The sequence below is a fragment of the Crotalus tigris genome, unplaced genomic scaffold (genome assembly GCF_016545835.1).
Source record: "Crotalus tigris isolate CLP2741 ecotype Arizona unplaced genomic scaffold, ASM1654583v1 scf7180000024281.4978605, whole genome shotgun sequence".
Taxonomy (NCBI): Eukaryota; Metazoa; Chordata; class Lepidosauria; order Squamata; family Viperidae; genus Crotalus; species Crotalus tigris.
Genome location: NW_024100453.1, coordinates 3,771,652 through 3,792,027, shown reverse-complemented (window position 1 = coordinate 3,792,027; position 20,376 = coordinate 3,771,652). Strand labels below are relative to the sequence as shown.

Here is a 20,376-nt window from a genome sequence, read left to right as displayed (position 1 = left end):
ACTATAGGTGGAAACAGTTGTAGTTAGTAGATTACATTACCTCTGAAGATTACATCATGTTATCCATTGTGGATTTTTGAAGAGGATGGATGAAGGAGTAACAGATTTCCTGAACTGGTATAAGGTTGAATTAATTATTTCTTAAGTTGTTTTCAGCACTGCGATTAATTTAAAAGGACATTATATGGATTACATTAACAAATCTCTGGTTGAAATGCAAACTGGCCAGTCACATTTTTGCATGGTTGTACAAACCTAATCATGTGGTTAGCTTTAATGTTTAGTGTATAATATGTGAACTCAAATAATTGTGTTAATGAATAAACTATGGGTAAGCAGACGCTGCACAGCATGAACAGACTCAGAGGGTCTTAATCTGATTTACTTTTTCACATAGTATGACATCTTGCCTGCTAACAAAATACAAAAACCCTAAATTTTCTTGCGTAGCTATATAAACCATGATGGTTGGGATTTAGATGTGTCTGGATTTCCTTTTCAGAGCATCCAGGTTTAGCAACTGAGAGACTGTGATCCAGGTACCATCTGCTCATGAGAACATACTGCTGTCTTTTCCATAGTAAATATTTTTCCACAAGAAATGTAATTACAATTTTTTCTTGCATGGTTGTCTTTTAATAAACAGGCTAAGACATTGGGACTGGGGTGGGGGTAAAGAATAGGTGGGATGAGATGGAAACAAATTATCTGCTCCTTGCCTTGATTGGAAGAGACCTACCACTAGCATAACTTCACCAGAAAGTTAGATTGGATGCAGCATGGTCTTTGAGCTTAAAATGTAACAGTATTTTAGACAAAGACAACTTCGACATTGTAATCTTTTGCAAATTAGCCCAGTGGCTCCCACCCCCATCATAGTACTGAATAACTGTCAAATGGATAGGACAACACTTTGCCAATGTTTGCTAAATTTAAAACTTGGATAAAACTCAGCAGCACTTTTTCATGATCGCCAACATGATTGCTAACGTCCGATAACAGATATGGCAGAAGAAGAAGAAGAGGAAGAGGAGACAAGGATTGTTAGCTAGATTTGGGAAGTTAAACATACAGAAAGAAACCATTGGCAAACTACTTCTGCATTGTTTGAAGACAGCTACATGGATGGTCCATGAAATCACTACAAATGAGCTGGATTTAAAGGAAACTTGACTTTATATATACAGTACTGCTTATGGTATGTCTTTACACCATGAGGAATCTGGTCAGGAAATATTACTGGCTTTTACAGAAATGTAAGAGCCTGTTTGACAGGAAAGATGAATTAAGGGTAACTGCCTCTGAATGGTTTCTTTACATTTTCCTGTCTAAACTAGTCTCTATTCACTAGAAAACATCTGTACTTTTAATGTTTCTGGCAAGGAAAAAAATAATTAAAACAACAAACTGCACAGAGGAGTGAGGAATGCCAACCAAGCATTGTTCAGGAAGCCCTTGTAACTTTTAACCATATATAAACCTTTGTTTAAACTTTTGTTCTCAACCAGAGAAAGGTTTGCCATTTATATAACTTGCATCCTTATAAAGAAAACTGTTGCTGGATCTTTCAGATGCCGGCTGCTTTTAACAACCGATCGGAAGGTTCAGCGACTTCCCTCCAACCCTCCCCCCCCCCATCATTTTATCTATATAAGGCAGAATGCTCTCTTCCCCTTTCCTTATTCTCACAGTCCCAAATCCAGCGTCTCACAGTTGGGCTGCTGCCACCCGCACAGCTCGGCATTCTTTTGCCTTGTATGGCCAAATCCTTTGGGGTGGGAGGGGACCATCTGGGAAAACTCTCTTTTTTCATTGGCTGCCTCTGCCCTCTGATCCTGCTTTCCCCCAAACTAGGGAGATTAAAACAACAGCTAATTAATTTCATCCCTTTGCAGAAACGCTTCCTAGATCTGAGGGCTTTAAACAGTTTCTGTCTGAACCAGGTAGGTGCTCTTCCTTACATTTCCCTTTAGCAAGTGAGGATGGGGGTGGGGGGGGTTGATAGATGGAAGGAGACTTTCCTTGGGTAGTTTCCTGTTGTACTCGATCGCTTGGCTATTGCATTACAGTTCATAATCCAAAATTAATTGTTTTCTGTTGAAACAAATTAGCAGTAAGGCTCTCCTTTTAAGACCTGTTGTACTCCCTCGATTAATTGTGCTTACCAGTGGTTCTTAACTATGTTTATTCAACTGAGTTTTCTGGGTTTGCATGATGCACTCACCTACCTAGGCTTCTGAATCTATAACATGCTAAGCTAGAGTGTGATTGGCTAATTTTTGCCTCACGTCATGGATAATGTGCCATAAGGAGCACTGCACACAGGAGGTTCTCAGGTTTATAATGAATCATCTCTGTCAGTCTTTTCCAGTGTGATAGCTTCAAACACAGTATGTTGGAAGCTGTAGAAAACATCACATCTGGAGTGCAACAGGTTGGGGATAGCTGATAATGGTCCTTACAGGTTCACAAATGAAACTATAATTTGCTAAACAAAATACAATTTACTGGATCTGCACATTATAGTAGGATACAAACTACAGTTTACAAACCTCAGTGGCCAGATTCACATACTAATTAATCCAAAACCAAACAAATTACGCTAAGGTTAATACTTGACTGTGTTCCTTAACTGTGTTCTTAGAAGCAGAATTTCAATCAGGATTGCATAGATAAAGGGAAAAGAATCCACTTTGCCACTGCAAATAGTCTGGAATAGACTTGTTTATTGAGAAGTGTATTTGGTGTCCTTAAACATGATAATGCAGGTCCTCAACCCTGGAAGAAAATGTTCTTCTGACTAAAGATGTATGATCTGTACTAATGTATGGGGACCTGAGCTAAACCTTGAGCAGCAAATATTCTATCGATTTGTGCTAAACTTGAAAGCCCCATTGAAAGTCATCCAGTCCAGACCGAATGCTTTCCAATTATTTCCATTGCTGATCTGCATCTCGAAATCCAGAACTACAACATCCCTAGTTGGGTTGCTTAGCCTTTAACTGAATACTTTCCATCAGGGGAAGCCTCCAATTATTTCCATTGTTGAAGTGTTCTTTGCCATTACCCAATTGAGTAAGCAAAACAGATTAGATGAAAATGATGAAAATATATTTTTTTTCTGCAGTTTGGAAAGAGGAAACATCTAGACAATGGTAGATTGAGGAGCATAGTTTACAAGCATCATGCCCTAAAGCATCATTCAGACTTCAGTGTTGTTTGAACACACAGAACTCTGTAAGATATAGTTTCATATCGTATGTATGGGATAGTGCTGCTAGCTTGACATGCAGAGTGCTTCATTCTGTTGATTATAGAACCATCTTCTGGGTGTGTATCTGGTACCTTTCCTCCTCAAAACCGGTTAAATGCTAAACTTAAGCAGAAGCTATTTTCAAGAAACACTAGAGTTCAATAATATAGAATTGCAGGATAACATGTTTGCTGTATCAATAGCACATGCTTGCCAGTCCTGGCTACTTTTAGGCTACCCAGAATCAGTTAAGTTTCCTTTTGGCTTGTAGGCACTAGGTATGTTGATTAAAAAATATTTGGTAAACATACAGTTTCATGTTTATTTTAAAAAGAGATCTCAAGTATAACTTGGAAGAGCTGAAGGTGGATGAATGATCATATTCATGAATGTGATGAGATGTATTCTTTTACATATTCAAGAATGCTTTTTAAATAATATATTATTATTTTAGTACATATCTTCTGAATCTGGATTATTTAACTGAACTCGGGAATCAAGCAAGCCGCAAAACAGATGTTTGCAGACTCTATCTCCCCTTATCTGAGCTAAAACAGAGAGAGGAACAAAAAAATTTGTCAATCTGAAGACAGTCTTTTAGTACACCAAGTCCTTTGCCCATATTTAAGAGTGCAAATAAAACAGAGGAGTTGTGTGTGCATGTACATGTATATGCCTGTATGCGTGTGTGTGCACATGTGTGAGTTATGGAAGTATAATTTTTGATCTACAAAACATACTGTAAATATGGAGTACTAGTCCAGTATAGTAAACAACTGGCAAAGAAGGAAATCTGTGGTGAAGAGACAGCATCCCTCGACTTATCAAATGTCAGTTTTAAACAGTCTAGAGATCTAAGCTTTGTTTAACTATATTTATTGAATAAACATCTTGCCTGCTCAACACACTTGGCCAAAATCAAATAAAGCCCACCATGCTCAAACCTTTTGGGGATCATAGGAAGTATAGTATATTATACCTGGAGAGAACCAGCTTAGAAAAGGCTGCTATAGTATATCACTTATCTAAAGATTAGCTCCTATACTCTTAAATGGTATATATAAATGGTATACTCAGATTATGGCTTGTACACAAACCAATGTGTGCAAGCTCCATTCCACTGAATAGATCATATGTGACTAGAATATTGTGTGACTGAAAAAAACCTTTTTATTTTTTTGCGCCACTGAACCTGTGCCAAATTCCTTCCCCAAGTAGTGAAGACGAGGAGTCCTAACAACCATTTAAGGACAAGAGATGAAAGCAAGAACTGGTATGGCAATTAGAAACTCAGGAAAAGGTTGGCGAAATCTCACTGCTGTTAAGGAATCACAAGAAATCTGCCCAGAGGAGAAAAGAAATGCTTGCTTCCATGAGTCAAATTAATACCATGATCTATTAACATTATGAAAGGAAGGAAAATTTGATGTGGGTAATGTTGATTTTATGTCTGTAAGAGTCATTCTTCTTTTTCCTCTCTACTACATTTTATAAGGCCAGTTAAAGGGGAGAAATAGGTAGCTTACTTGGGCATGCTTGGTGAACATTCAGAGTACGGTAGTCCTTAACTTATAACCACAACTGAACCCAAAATTTCTTCGTTAAGCTAGACAGTTGTTAACTGAGTTTTGCCTCATTTTACGACTTTTCTTGCCACAGTTGTTAAGCGGATCACTGCAGTTGTTAAGTTAGTAACGTGGTTGTAAATGAATCTGACTTCCCCATTGACTTTGCTTGTCAGAAGATCACAAAAAGTGATACATGACCCCAGGACACTGTCACCATTATAAATATGAGCCAGTTGCCAAGAGTCAAAATTTTGATCATGTGACCACAGGGATGTTGCAATGATTGTAAGTGTGGAAGATGGTCATCAGTACCATTGTAACTTTGCACACACTAAACAAATGGTGGTAACTCAACCACTGCCACTGCTTTCTCCAAACCCTTCCACAATTCACAGAAAAGCTCTAAGAGGAAATAATGAACAAGAAAAAGCAGATAGGCTGGCTACAGCATCATAGCAAATAGGTTAAATGAAGATAAACCTGAGTGGAAAAACCAGGAGATTTTCAGACCAGACCAGGAACATTATATGCAAGAGGAACTTTCAAAGCTTCCTTGCTCTGTGAACGGAACAAGGTGTCAATGAGGCTTTTAGATTTCACTCTTTTTTTTTTTTGTTACTAGATTAGTGTAGAGGTCAGTGAATAAAGAAAATCCAGCAGAGAGTGGTTACTTCTTTGCTTTCCTTTGATAGTTTCCCCTTTAAAAGTACTACTTTTTAAAATACTTGCCTTTCCCACCACTTTTATTATACATTTCTAATTAAAAGCCCAAAGTAATATTTAAGGTGGCATGAAAATATTTTCTTATGTAGTCAGAAATAAGCATTGTTATGCATGACTGTAATCACACTGATGTTAGTAAACTACTGTTGCTGTATCTGTGCAACAACAACACACATACAAACATACAAGAATCCTTTCAAATGACTTGAATATTTTTCATGTCAAGAAGCAAAAATCAACTAGATTGCAAAGCATTGACTCTTAGTGATATATTTGCACCATTGAAACTGCTAGCTGTAAAGACAGGGCTAGTTGAAAGGAAACAGAAATGAAACAACAGGCTAGTTTTCCTTCAATTGCCTGGGTTGAATTGATCCATCTATTCTATGACAATCAAGGCTCTTGATCTATTCTGAGATATAAACCAAAGTCCCAGGGTTCCGCTATGACACTTGCCATTGTCTTATTTTTATCTTATCCATAAACATAATTAGCCAAATTCCTAAGTTTATTAAGAGCATGGCATTCTTTGCTGTTCCAGATTTAGCACTTAATCTTATGCACAACCTATGAAATCCATGTTTTAAACAGCATTGCAAATGGATGCACAACACCCCCTTTTCACATCAGGACAAATCTGATGAAAATGCTACTTTGTACATAACTAACGCAGTTGAACTTGCACTTGTACTAAGCTAAAACATGGTTTAAACCTGGAAACATTTTGCTGGTTAGGAAGTAGTTAGTTAAACAGAGAAAAAAGCTGATGTGTGGCAATTTCCTTCTTTCTAAATTTTCAAGCCAAACTTTGATACTGCAGGCAGTATGATAGTACAGGAGTTTCTTCACTTTTGTTTTTCTATGGATATAGAAAGTCAGTTTATAATTTTAAAACTCCTGTCAAGAAATTTTCAGGAAAGAATATTAGGTGCTTGTTTTGCTTTGTTTTGTTTTAGAAACAGAAATATAGCCAGGATATCAGAAAATATAACCTTATTTGATAATGTTCTCAATAGTATTTGATAAGCCCCATTGTGAGCAATGGAAACTTGTCCTGGAGTAAAAGATGCAGCCGAAACATAGTAATAGATGAGAACCTAAGAATAATGGAACATTAAATTCCTGCAAATATCACTTAAAGAGAATTAGTAAACCCTAATAAACAGTATATATTTCATCTTCATCATTTTGGTAACTGCAGGTTAAATATTTTCAATTGCCTTAACCATGTTAAACTTATTTTTACTGTTTCATTGTCGAGATTATAGGCTAAGATATTGTCATATTAACAAAGAAGCAACCTAAACATTTTTTGTGTGATTATTCCCTTATTTTCATTGTGTGCATGCATGCAGTCACACATATATGATTTCTTTTGTGGGAATACATGTTATATAATCCCCATTTGACTGGAAAAATATCTGTGGCATAGCCAAGAACACATCATAAAAATATGTCAAGTGAAATTGAAATGCTGTATGTTCTTACATAGCATATTGGTGGGTTTCAGCTAAAGCATTATTTTACTTTAAAATCAGTTACTTTAAAATCAATGGATTCAAATCTTGTTTCAAGGCCATCCTCACTTAGAATACTGAACAATTCATTGTGCTTCAATGTCCTGACAGAAGGATCCCCTCCCTGCAGAAAAAGAAATATTATGATAAGGATTTACTTACAGATCTTTTGTAAGAAATAAACAACAGCTTGTTTCATAATACACTAGTAAATCAGAATTCTTCAAATTTCTGGCCTTAGTAATCAATCAGGCAAACTGTTCTAAACTGTCTAATTAACCCATCTCTTTTTGCTAGTAGTTATTGTAAAAAAAACCAAGGATGGCAATCTATTTCTAATTTGGGAAACATTTTAAAGGAGGCTCACAAATTACAAACTGTTACCAGAGGGAGCATAACTGATGATGAAACAGCTGTTTTCTAGAAGATAAGTTGTTCCCTCTCATAGTCTACTTTACCTTTGTTTTACTTTCTGTGCAGGTATATATTTCCAAACAAAGCAGTGCTCAACAGTTGGTGCTTGCTTTGTAGCACCCCAGCTTAGTATTCAGTTATTAAAGTATCTAAGCAAACTTAAGATCTGTTAAGAACTTGGTTCTCTGTCCCAAGTGTAGACAAGCCAAGAAAATTGTAATTCAAAAGCTCTAATATGTCTGAACTGCCATTCCTTGCCCAGTGCTGTCTGATCTGGCTTAGTAATCAGGAAAAGCAAGTGCTGGGGAAATTGAAGGCATCAATCAACACTGCAAAAAGGAAGTCTACAGATATGGCTGCTGCCTGAGATAATACTATGCATGTTTCTGAAAGACTAGCCTGTTTGTAATAAACCATAGGTTGCTGCTTGGAGGAACAGTACATAAAGAAAGCTGGGAAGAATTTAGCATCACTTCTTGGCTTCAGACAATTTCAGTTTTCTTTATGAGGAAGCAAGTGGAAAGCAGAGCATGGGCCAGGTAATAAACAATATAGTGTTGGGTGAAAAGAAGGGTGTTGTTGCAAAGAAGAGGGGATCGACTTATTCTCTAGGGTACCTGAGAGTAGGACAAGAAGTAAGGGTGGAAGCTTGTCAGAGAAAGACACAGCCTAGACATAAGGAGAAATTTTCTAACAGCAAGAGCAATTAATCAGTGGAATAGCTTGCCTCTTGGGATTGTGTGTGTTCCATCACTGGAGGTTTTCAAAAATAGACTGGACAACCATTTGACTGAGTTGATGTAAGTCTCATTCCCCGAGCAGGGGATTGGACTACAAGATCTTCAAGATCCTTTCCAGCACTATGGTCCTAAAATCTTACTGAAGGCAGTAGGACAAAGAGGCGTTTATGTCTTTTGTAGCAAGCGAGAGGTGTGTCCCAGCCTTGAACTAATCATCTCACCTCCTGTCTTCCTGGAGCTGCAGAAAAGGGACCTTTCCTGGCCTGCACTAAAAGCCAGCCTTTGAACTCTGCAATCAGTGCTTGGATACATGTTTTGGGTGTGTGTAGTTTTAAAATTCTTTTGTAAGCCCTGGTTCAGCCCCTCAAAAGGTAACTCCTGATCAAACTCTTATCACTCACCTAAAGGAGTTAAAGCAAAAAACAAAACCTCCCTAGAAGTAATTTAGCTCTGGGGAAAATTGTGCCTGCCTATGGGGGTCTCAGAGAGGAAATAAGACAGAAAGGAGCCACCTTGTCTTGGGTACCTCTCTACCCCAAGACAAAAAATATCCCAGCTTTCAAATCAACAAGGATGACTGTGAGAACCTGGTGCCATCACTAGGCAGAGAAAAGCAGACATTTAAAGCTGAAAATAAGTGATGTCCATAGAGGAAAATATACTTTGAACATTTTTATCTACTTTTCATATATTGACAAAAGAGTCTATTGGAAGGGTCTTCAAAAATTCAAGAAGGTAGTTACCATAATAGGAAGCCCAGCCATTTACCAGGCAGGGCTGCAACATTGGGTCAGAAGCAAACACAGGCATTTCCTCAGTTCAGAATCATGAAAACAACACTGCATCATTGTAGCATTAAACCAAGGGAAAGGGATGTGTCTTATGCTACAATATCCAATGCTGTTTCCATCAGACCAGCTAGTTAGATCTCCACTTATGGATCCACTGGCTATAAAAACAGTACACCATTTCTGTCTTTTCCTTTCTTCAAATGAATTATGTTCTAGCTGCCCATTAATATCACTTTACAGATTTGCATTTTGTTTCCTCTCTTCTTTTTTTTTCTAATCCCTTTCCTTTGGGAGACCTGTCTAAACTGAAAACTATCCAATTACAAATCATTGTAGGATAACTTTCAATGTCTTTTAAACAAATAATAGCATGCCATTGTACAAGGACAGCATGATGAAAGTCTTTTCAAGCATGAGTTGTGTACTTTGCAAATACTTTTACATCTCTAAGTGCAAGAAACATGGTTAATGGGTAATGGAAAGATCCATGGCATTTTAAAAATCAAGTCAGATACATTTGGCTTTCTACTTCAGTTCCAGATGCTGGGAATTATAATTTGTGTTATGGTTAATGTGCTATAAAATTTCTCAGATAGCAGCACATAGCCAACAATGGCTGATCTTGGACAAAGAAGCTTAGGAAAGTGGAGCTGGTTTATACTTGCAAAGGAAACAGTAGACAACCAAGAAATCCCATGGTTATTGACTAAACTGAGAAATTAAACAAAATATTTCAGAAAAAGAATAAGAATGCCCTTCTGCCAACATGTTTCTACATTTATCAGGAATCAAGTTCAACTCAAGGGAGGCCTGATCTCTAATTTGTAAATAAAATTTGTCATCTCTTATCCTTTGTCCCATGAAGTGGCAAATATAGTCATTTGCTTATCTGGACTAATTTAGCAGATCAGAGTAGTCAAGAGTCACATTTGCAATTATGGTTTTCTATGCTACTTATTTAAGTTAAAATCACAATATTGCATGACTACTCACTAAAGGTAACAGGTATATAAATAGATCATATAACTCGTATAAAGGATCTTAGTAAGAGATGAATGGGCTTGCTTTGAAATGTTTCTTTTATGTTGATTGGTTACAGAATTGATATGTTAGGGTACATGCCCGTCTTCGAAAGTGTGAAGTGGGCTTTCTTAGAGGAAGATGGTTGGAATCACTGGAGTTTCTTTTTAACTATCCCCCAGTTTACTTTGTTGTTTGTTTGTTGTTCCATCTTTTGCATCCCATCTGTGCTGTTGTCACAGAGGGCAGATCCTGTTTTTTCCTTCAGTAAAGGGGTCTGTAGAAAGCTATAAAAATCAAGATGGTGTTCACAAGACACATAAAAAGGGGTGGCAGTTTGCATGGCTGTACAGAGCATCTTGACTTTTTTTGAACCAACTCTATGGATGTTTCTATATCCAATCTTTTGATATATTTAAAGGAATTTATTTTTTCCTTTTTAGTCATTTATTTTTATTTTGTAAGAGAGAAATGTTTGGCTGTCCTTAAAACCAAGAACAAAAAGAGTTAATTTAGGAGTGTCACAAATCTAGGAATAATCACTTCATTCAATCAAAATCCAGCCATTCTTTCATAGTGAAAGAAAATTATAACCAGGTACTAAGGGTTCAAGATGCTTACTTTCTTCAACCCCTTCTCTTCTGTGAAAAGAGATATAGGGATATCCTCCCATAACCCTGTCTCCAGGCTTCCCCTTTGCTTGATGAACTGAGTGCTTGTAATCCTTATTCACGAGCTGTAGGGGTAGCTCAAAGAAACAGCACAGATTGGCATGCCAGGCTAGACAAAGGGTGTAAGAGGGAGGCAAATGGAATGCTTGGAATCTGCTCCAAACAGATAACTCATTTCCTCCTATTTCTGAGCTGAGCTACAAGAGATGGAGCCTTCCTTGTGAGCTTGTAGAGCAGCTAGAAAATTGGAAGAAGCCTGAGATTAGTTCAGATGGAGGCAAGGCTCTGAGAAGGAGAAAAGCAAGCAGATTTTCCCAATCTCAGCTTGAAGCATCTATGCTGACCAAGGAGCTGCTGAGTATCAGCAGCAGCCCTTGGAACTCCATAATTTAAACCTGTTGATTTCTTACGTGTTTTACTTCCCTCAATCTTAGATCCGTCTACAAACTGAAAAGTGACTTAAAATTAAAATGGCAGCTCCATCTAACCCAATCACATTGAGTGTTCTTGTGCTAAAAGCTGCTTTCAGTGTGCAGATTAGGGAGTGGGGGTGGCATTAGCTTCCTCGTTTCACCAGGATGTATCTGTACTAGACTGTAAACTTAGAAACAGATTACTGATTTTAACAGTGTTCATGATACAAAAAACTACTTAATTTATTGAATCTGCAGTGCTGTTTGGGATAATAATTCAGCTGGGAAATTCAAAATGTTAGTTTTGCCAATACAGTAAATATCAGTACTAGATGTCAGATGTTCTCTAAGATCTGAAATATCTAAATATTAGAGTAGATACGTAGAAAAAAATTCCAGGTGAAGAACTATATTTACTATTTTTGCTGCAACATAAATTTAGGATCTTACAAAATAACCAGAGATTCATTATGGATCTTGCCTATAAATATATTGAGAAAGTACTAGATTGGGGAAAGCTAGTTTATGTCATATAAGTAGGTATATCTTTCAGTTGTGAATCTGTAGATGAAAAAGAAATGGTTTTTTTCTTGTTTAATGTTAACATATTCCAGAGACATGAGTAAATTTATAATTATCAAATAGAGATAGTGGCAATCTGATGACTTCCACATGTTTGAACTTCAACATGGCCAATAGCAAAGGGATGCGGGATGTGTAGTGCAAGATACTTGAAGTGGGTCAGGAGGTTTACTCTTGATTTAAAATATATATACATTATTATGTATATGGAACAGGAAAGTGGAACATAGCAAATGAATCAGCTTTATTTTTCCAACATCACATAATGATTTCACAATTATTGGAGACTTAAAACTTTCCAAGAACAAATTATTTTTTTCAAAGACTCCATTTACACAGCATATTTAACCCAAATACTGAATTAATCCAATTTCTGTATTCATAGAATATATTTACCACCAACAAAACAGGCTGGATTTGTATGATGTCTAAAAGAAAACATAGCTGACAAAAAATAATTAACTATACTTCATGTGTTCTGTAAATGAAGTTGCTAAATCTTTTACTAACTTATTGAAGTGTATTGTGTGAACAGAGCCAAAGTTAGCACAGCTCTTTGAAGGTTTATGAAGAAATCCAATTTAATTCAATGGAGCTATAATGCCATATAAGATGCTTCTACATTGTAAAACACTGAGACACTGAGAATCTCTTAAGATATTCCTAGATGAAAAGCCAAAGGATGTAAGACATGAGAAAAAAGGTGTTTTTTTGGGGGGGAGGGGGGGTTGTTCAGATTTCTTTTATGATAATTTCTATTTTGTTTCACAGGCCAACAAAAACACCATCAAAATGTCCAGCAAGCGAGCCAAGGCAAAGACCACCAAGAAGCGCCCTCAGCGTGCCACCTCCAACGTCTTTGCCATGTTCGACCAATCCCAGATCCAAGAGTTCAAGGAGGCTTTTAATATGATTGACCAAAACCGTGATGGATTCATTGACAAAGAGGATCTACATGACATGCTGGCTTCTCTAGGTAAGAAAATCCAGCGCCATATAATGCACTGAGTAGAATCAATAAGAGAAGGCTGTGATCTTGTAGACATTGTCCAACAACATCTCCTAATAGTCCAAATTAATATGGTGACTGAAAGGGTTAATAGGAGATGTAGTTCAGAAACATTTGAAAGGCTACGTAGGTATCAGGATTTCTTTAATTTTAATCTAATCTTAACTTTGAACTGCAGAAATATCCTTAGCTCTGAAACCTGATCTCTGAATATCTTGATATCTGAATATCTTGATATCTGAATATCCTGATTTCTGAAACCTCATTTGAACATATAGTTGAACGAGGAGGTAAAGGATTCAAGGCAAGAGAAGTAATAATTTTTAATGCTGCCTTATATTAAGAATCCCGTGCAAGTAGAAAAACAACACAGTAAGCAAAAGATAGGACCAATCTCAGCTAGGCAGAAAACTTAAATAGGATTAGGATCTGGTTGGTTATTTGGATGGGATAGCGTTAGACAGAACCAGTGCTCTAGGCCAGACCAGAGGTAGGCAACCTTGGCTCTTTTATGACTTGTGACTTCAACTCCCAGAATTCCTGACTCATCATGGCTGGTTCAGGAATTCTGGGTATTGCTAGACCATAAGACTAAATACATGTCCCAGAAGAAGGTGATAGCAAACCGCTTTTGAAACTCCGTCAAGAAAACTGCATGCAGTATCAGGTATCAAGTCTCAGGGTCATGTGATCACCATTGGGAACTTTCCCAGCTGGCTTCCAACAAGCTAACTCAATGGGGGAAGTTGCATTTGCTTAACAACCATGTGATTTCCTTAACAACTGCAGTGATTCGTTTAACAGCCATGGCAAAAAAGGCTGTAGAAGTTTGTAAAATTTACACAAAAAAGTCACAAAAGTGGTTGCAACTCAACTGCCTAGTTTAGTGGTTAGCAATGAAAATTCTGGTCCCAGTTTTGGGCATAAGTCGAAGACTACCTGTGAGTAGGTGAATTTTAATTGTCCAAAATGCTACACCTTTCTGTAAAAAGAAGCTGAGTGAGGCAATAGCACAGATATGCCCAACAAAGTTGCAGTATGCAGAGTTAACTAAGGTAATTTATGAGAAACATAATTAAATATTTTTTTTTCATTACTTCAAAAGAAACTGAAAGCCAAACTATAATAAATGGCCTGTGGTTACTCAGAGAACTTCGTGGCTGAATGAACTCTTAAATTTGGTCTCCTCAAGTCTAGTCTAACACTCTAACACATTTGCTCTGGCAAATTTTCTTATTATTGTGTTCTAAATGCTATGCTTCTCCAGACTGAAGAGCTGAAAGAACTGAGCTCAGAGTTTGTGAATGCTGTTCTCTAAACGACAATGTCCAACACAAGGCTTCCTAGACTCACAATTAGAAGTTCTGCCATTAAGTTGGAATCTGTAGAACAGTTTTCTTTCTCAACTGACTCCTTGCAAGTGGGATACCATTTACCTTGGGCCTAACGCACTAGAAAATTCAACACAGAACAGCATACACAGAGAGAGGGTACAAAATGGGGCATCACTCCTTCCAGCAAGTCATTGTCCTATTTCCTGTGACCTTAACCATTGAAATAAGAAAGGTCCGGTCCCTCCATGCCAAAGAGTTGCTTGCCTCTGGTATAAAAAGCTCCATAGAAATGTCCTGCAAATTTAGCATTAAAAGTCATCATATAGCTAGCAATTCTTAGGCATTTGATATTATCATTTTTTCATTCAAATAGGTATAAGTACATTATCGATAAACTTATGATCAGGAAGGCCAATCAAGACATCTTAATATTTTAATTGATAAATTAAATAAGCTATACATTTAGCAGCACTAAATGGCATGCAGTTCTGCAAAAATAGAGACGAACAGTAGGAGATAGCAAAGTATATTAATTATATACTACTATTTAATGTTTGTGCATATGTTGGCCCTAAACACTTTAGAGCACTAAATGTTCTAGTAAGAATATTTCCTCTGTCTCCTCTCCTCTACTATACTGTACTAAAATAAGGATAGATCCAGGGACTCCTGAAGGGGAGTCAGAAAATCAACTCTGTAGTCAAGGTTCACATCCTTTGATATGCTTTGCAAGTGCAATGCATATTAAAAAAAGGCGGGCCATCTTGACCTTCCTTTTAATATCCACTGTGGTCATGTGAGAGGTCCCATCAAAGATTATACTGTGGAAGTCATAGTGTGTCCCTCTGGCTGCTGTCTTCCCCAGCTTGCTCCCAATATGATGCCTTCCAGAATTACTAGATGCAACATTACTACTTCCAACTTTACTACTATTACTATTACATCCATCACTGTGGCCATCCTGCTGAATATGATGGAGGGAGAAAGTCAGTTCTTCTACATTGAGGATTATGCTTCATATACTTGAATAAGCTTTTGCTGCCTGGAGAATTCTGGAAGCTGAAGTCTACACATCTTAAAGTTGCACTGGATCAGATGCTGATATTTTTGAGACTTCTGAAGAATGCATGATCTCCCCACCATAGACATTTCAGTTTCAGTTTCAGACGGCATTCTTTCTTAAGTGCCAGACATGAACTGTTTACTTTTAGACTGGGTTCACACATTACAGCAAGGTTTCTTTAATATAGTATTCTGAACCATATATCAACGTTTACAAATTATAATATTGGCACTTACATAACAAATTACTGCAACATCAGACCAAAGAAGTTAATACAGTTCTGATGTAGAACCTAGTCAGAATCTTTTTCTGAAAACCAATGCCAAATGCTGATGTTTTCCAATTAATTACAGTTCGTCCTTGACCGATCACTTAGGTATAAATTGCTGTGCTAAATCAGTTATAATTTGGTTCAGCTTCTTTCTTACAGTAGTCAGCCACATGCTCTTACAAAGCATTCTCCAAAGAGAAATACCCGAGTGTCCTATAATTAAGAAATACTACCCCTAATAATGGAGTTGTACTTAACTTCATAGATCTATTGTCTATTCTTCATCATCTAGCTTTTTCTTATAGACAGTTTTTATGCAATTATCTACAACTGTCTACTCAAAACTGGGCCGATGATGAAATCCAAATCATATAGTTTACCTATATTCTAGATACTTTGGCAGTGTACATACAACCAATAGTGGGATTCAGCCAGTTCACACCAGTTCGGCAGAACCAGTAGCTAATTTTTTGTTGCCCAGTCCCAGAATGGCATCCACACAGAGAACTGGTTGTTCACATATTTGAATCCCACTACTGCATACAACACACTAACAAAAGAATGGCTTATTGAATCAATTCAGCTACCTGAGTTCACACAACCCATTGAACCAGAAAACACATTAAGTTTGCTGAACAACTCTTGAGGTACAATTTGCCAACTACATTACAGTTTGCTGTGTTGTTGGAATCCAGAGTTGTTGAACGGTTCCCAAGGTGCTAGAAAATTCACCATGAAGCCGCTAAAAAACTTTAAAAAAAAATAAAGCAAGAAAACAATGACTGTGGAGGATGGAATTAACCAGAAGGGAATCAGGAAGGTGTTAAAATGTAGACGAGGATGAAAAGCACCTTTACAGATGGCCCCTAGAGGGCAGTCAGCTGTGAAAGTAAAAATGGTATTTTGATTTCTTTAATAATGAACCAAATTTGAAGGAGTGTTGTAATTGGGACCCTGAAGGCTCCAGTCCATGCACATAGTAGCAAATTGGGATTTCCTCTCCAGTTATACCCACTGGGCAATATTTCTTCCCCAGTATATTTTTCCCCATTGCAACAGCCATTCCGCCTCTGTTTCCTTGTATTTTTAGTAATCCATCTCCCAAGCCCCTCCCCTAGCACTGGTCTGGTGTTACAGGGGAAGCTCCTCAGAGGAGGAGCAAAGAGTCTACTGTAATCTCTTTTCACCGGGACATTTTATTACCCTAACTCAGTGTTTCCCAAACTTGACAATTTTAAGGCATGTGGACTTCAACTCCCAGAATTCCACAGCCAGCTCATATTGTGTAGATTCAGATCTTTGTTGTGGATCCCCTATAGATTGGCACTAACACGGCTGCAATACCACCAGGCCACCTGTACAGCTATCACACTATACAGTTTTTTGTTGTTGTTGTTCTTCACTTTCCATTATCTAATTTATGAAGAATTATGTTATCCAAACAAAACAGATCCCAATTAGATTCAATTTTAGGGTCCAATTCTGTGCAAACTTACTAAAAATAATTCCTTAGTGACACTTATTTTTGAACAGACGTATGTAAACACAAACCAGGATCTTCTATTGGAGGGCAGGTTAAAAAAGTCAAGATGGAAGTTGTGATTGTGCAATCAAAGCCCAATGCCCTTTTATCTGTGTTGCATGGAATACACTAAAAAGAGGTGAGGCTTTGACTGTGTGGCCATATCAATATTTTGAATTTTAAAATGTCCCCTTCAGGTCCCTCTAGTACAGATTTCTGTTTCTGTATACCGAAAATGGACACCACTCTGGAGCTGGATAACACAATAAATTTAACAATTTGGTAAAAAATATAACCAATTGTGGAACATGGGTAAGATGGCAGAACATGTTCCTTTAATTGGCTTACCATGCTATGTGAATACAACCATAACATCATAATTTGTTCAACTGACTTCCTTAGAAGATTCTAGGAATCTTCTACTGACTTATCTGAAGGTAAGATCTTAGATCTATCAGGTTACATTTAATAATGTTTAAGATTTTGCTGATAGTCCGAGTCCATCTTAATGCTGGTTTATTTCTACTAAAACATAGCTCTTTTAATTGTTGATATACCACAACTGGCTAATGTCATGCAATATGCTAAGCCAGGATACACAAGGATTGCATGGCCTTTGAATCATATGCTGGGGGAACAGAGCCCAAAAGGTAGAGAAGTAGGATAAAATCACAATTGGTATTCATGCCATTTATGCTTAAATGTAACTAAAATTAAACATAATCAACAGGATTATTCCCTTTAATAATTTTCCCTTCTCACATATTCAATATTATAATTTTGTAGTGGCCTTCGAAAGTTTCAACTGCCTCACCAAAGGTTCAGTCTTAGTGTTCAAATTATCCCTAAAAATTAAATAGCATTTCTTTTTATTGCTTCTAAGCCAATAAACAGTTGGAAAGCAATATATAAAAGGCTTGGACTCTATCTGTCCATCTGTGCATTCTCAGGATAACCCTCCTAAACCAGAATAAAATGGGACCAAATTTGATGCAGCAAAAGAAAGGCCTAGTAATTCCAGTTCTAATTCCCTAATCTTTAATCGTCTCCTCAAAATAAGTTTTTACAGAAGAATTCAATTGGACCAGGACACTGAATGAAAGCCTAATTTCTTGTCTTGTCATCTTTCAGGGAAAAATCCTACAGATGAATACTTGGAAGGAATGATGAGTGAAGCACCTGGACCCATCAATTTCACTATGTTCCTCACTATGTTTGGGGAGAAGCTGAATGGCACAGATCCAGAAGATGTCATTCGAAATGCTTTTGCCTGCTTTGATGAGGAAGCCACAGGTATGATCAGAACAGATCCTTTCTGTAATGCAACTGGGAATTTCCTGCTAAACCATCTGTGAGAGCTTGCAGCAATAGATAGATCCAATACTATAGATTCACTTGGGTATATTATGAACCAGTTATAGTGTCTGGGGCTAGGTTTTGTGGAATTTCTTTGAGATACCCAAAACAAATCTTTTTTTTTCTTCCATAATATTAAATTAAATCAGTCTTGCCCCTAAGAGATCTTTGTATTGAAATGAATGAAAGGTGTACATTATAAGTCTAGGCTGCATGTAATTTCCTCTCATAAAAGTCTTACATGCAGCCTCAAATGTTTCTTCTAAAAGATTATTTTTAATGTGACAGGAGGAGGAATTTATTGAAGCAAATTATTTCATTTTAATTAGGTGACAGGTTTTGGGTGTCAACCATTTTAGGGAGTGTCATCTGTGGCATAATATCAAACACAATCCCCATTCTGATACAGGTTTCATATCTCTGAGAGAAACAGCACTCAAACTGCTGGAGAAAAGATTGTTTGGGCTAAATAATAGAAATCCTTTTTTCAAATAGCAATGATTTAGGACGGACACATTTCATTTCAGAAATTCACTGGAACATGAAGCTAAAACCAGTGCAGCATTCTTAATCACCTGTGCTACTCCTGCTGGCCATCTTACCAGATCTCATGGAGAGCAGCTTAGGAGGTTATTTTCTTCTAATGGACACATCTTAGTCCTCTTTTTCCTTCTTCATCTCTAATGCAGGCTTCATTCATGAAGATCACTTGCGTGAACTGCTTACCACCATGGGTGATCGTTTTACAGATGAGGAAGTAGATGAGATGTATCGAGAAGCTCCAATTGATAAGAAAGGCAACTTTAACTATCTGGAGTTCACCCGTATCCTGAAGCATGGAGCCAAAGACAAAGATGATTAAAACTAAGAGAGATTTCAATTTCCAGTTATCCTTGTTTGTCCCAGTCTTCTTGTTCCTCCTTGAGATTCTCTGATGCCCTGGGTCAAGTACAGAATGGGTTACACTCTGAAATATTTCAGAACTATTCCTATTCTTAATGAAGAATAAGCTTTTCCATGTCTGAGTCATATGGATCAATGTTGACTCACTATTAAGCCACCTGTTGATTTGATAGGTCCCTTGGAGTAAAATATTTGCAATATTCTCTTTATAAACAAATTTCCAAACATTTTTGATGTGGGAATGAGAAGAAACACTGTGAATGCATCTGATATTGTTTCATACACCACTAGCATTTGTACCTAGCATTGGTGTACTTTTTAAAATAGAAACTGTTTTCAGTTCACATACAATTGTAATGTGACTTACACTTGTAATGTGGCTTACACTCTTCAACTTTTTCACTGCCGTCACAACCCAGGGAGATAGGGCTATTCCCATTTTAAAGTTGAATTGAGGTGGGAATTGAGATATATAGTACATGTAGCCTGGACTACCCTTTCACTCTTCAGGTGTGAGAATGGAATCGGGGGACCCAGATCCTGCCTCAAACTTTTACATAATGGAACAAGTTGGCTTTTGCCTTCACTGCTTAAAATGAACCCATGAAAACATCACTGGATAACAGATTAGCTGTTATCTCACCGCCTCATGAGAATCATACCCCATGTTGTAGTAAAGATGTTTTCCTCACAAAGCACATTTGACACTCATACAAAGATTCTTTCAAATTTCTCCATTGCTCTTGACCCAGACACATAATATGTCAGCTAATGCATTGATAAAGAAACAAGTTGTTTGGTACACCAAAGCTGAAATCACATATAAATCCCACCTTGGACTCTGATACAATATAGTGTTTTTGTGGAGGTTGCCTGAAAAATAGAAGAGAAAAAAACACAAAAATAAATCACTTTTTCAAATCTGTTTTAATTTCTTTTTCCTTCTGTTTCTATTGAAATGTCTGGCTTAAATAATTCAATATTTTTATTACAAAATACAACTTCTAGAATATTACTGAAGTCCTACAATTATGCTTACTTGTTTCCAATTAATAAGAGAGATGGCTGTACAGTTGCTGTTTGATTAAAGATTTTGTGATTTGACTAACAAAAGTAAATGTGTTCCTCTACATGTTTCCTTCTTCATTATATAATGGATATTTATTATTGTGAAAAGTAACATAAAAACATTTTCCTCATCAAGGTTTCTTTTTGGCATTTCTTGA

At 37.0% G+C, this 20,376-nt stretch overlaps 1 protein-coding gene across 1 annotated transcript; it reads left to right on the top strand.

Annotated features, from left to right (window-relative positions):
• The first annotated feature begins 1,792 nt into the window (after positions 1-1,792).
• MYL9 (myosin light chain 9) lies at positions 1,793-20,349 on the top strand. Its single transcript, XM_039323688.1, has 4 exons — positions 1,793-1,943; positions 12,464-12,668; positions 18,023-18,184; positions 18,937-20,349. Exons 2-4 carry the CDS (start codon positions 12,485-12,487, stop codon positions 19,107-19,109), a joined length of 519 nt encoding a protein of 172 aa, XP_039179622.1. The 5' UTR covers positions 1,793-1,943; positions 12,464-12,484; the 3' UTR covers positions 19,110-20,349.
• The last annotated feature ends 27 nt before the right edge of the window (positions 20,350-20,376 follow it).

What these genes read in the sequence shown, in the direction of transcription:
- MYL9 (XM_039323688.1), top strand. Translation starts at nt 12,485, where the DNA reads ATGTCCAGCAAGCGAGCCAAGGCAAAGACCACCAAGAAGCGCCCTCAG. An exon ending in TGACATGCTGGCTTCTCTAG is followed by an intron (nt 12,669 to 18,022) that starts GTAAGAAAATCC and finishes GTCATCTTTCAG; the next exon opens with GGAAAAATCCTACAGATGAA. An exon ending in CTTTGATGAGGAAGCCACAG is followed by an intron (nt 18,185 to 18,936) that starts GTATGATCAGAA and finishes TCTCTAATGCAG; the next exon opens with GCTTCATTCATGAAGATCAC.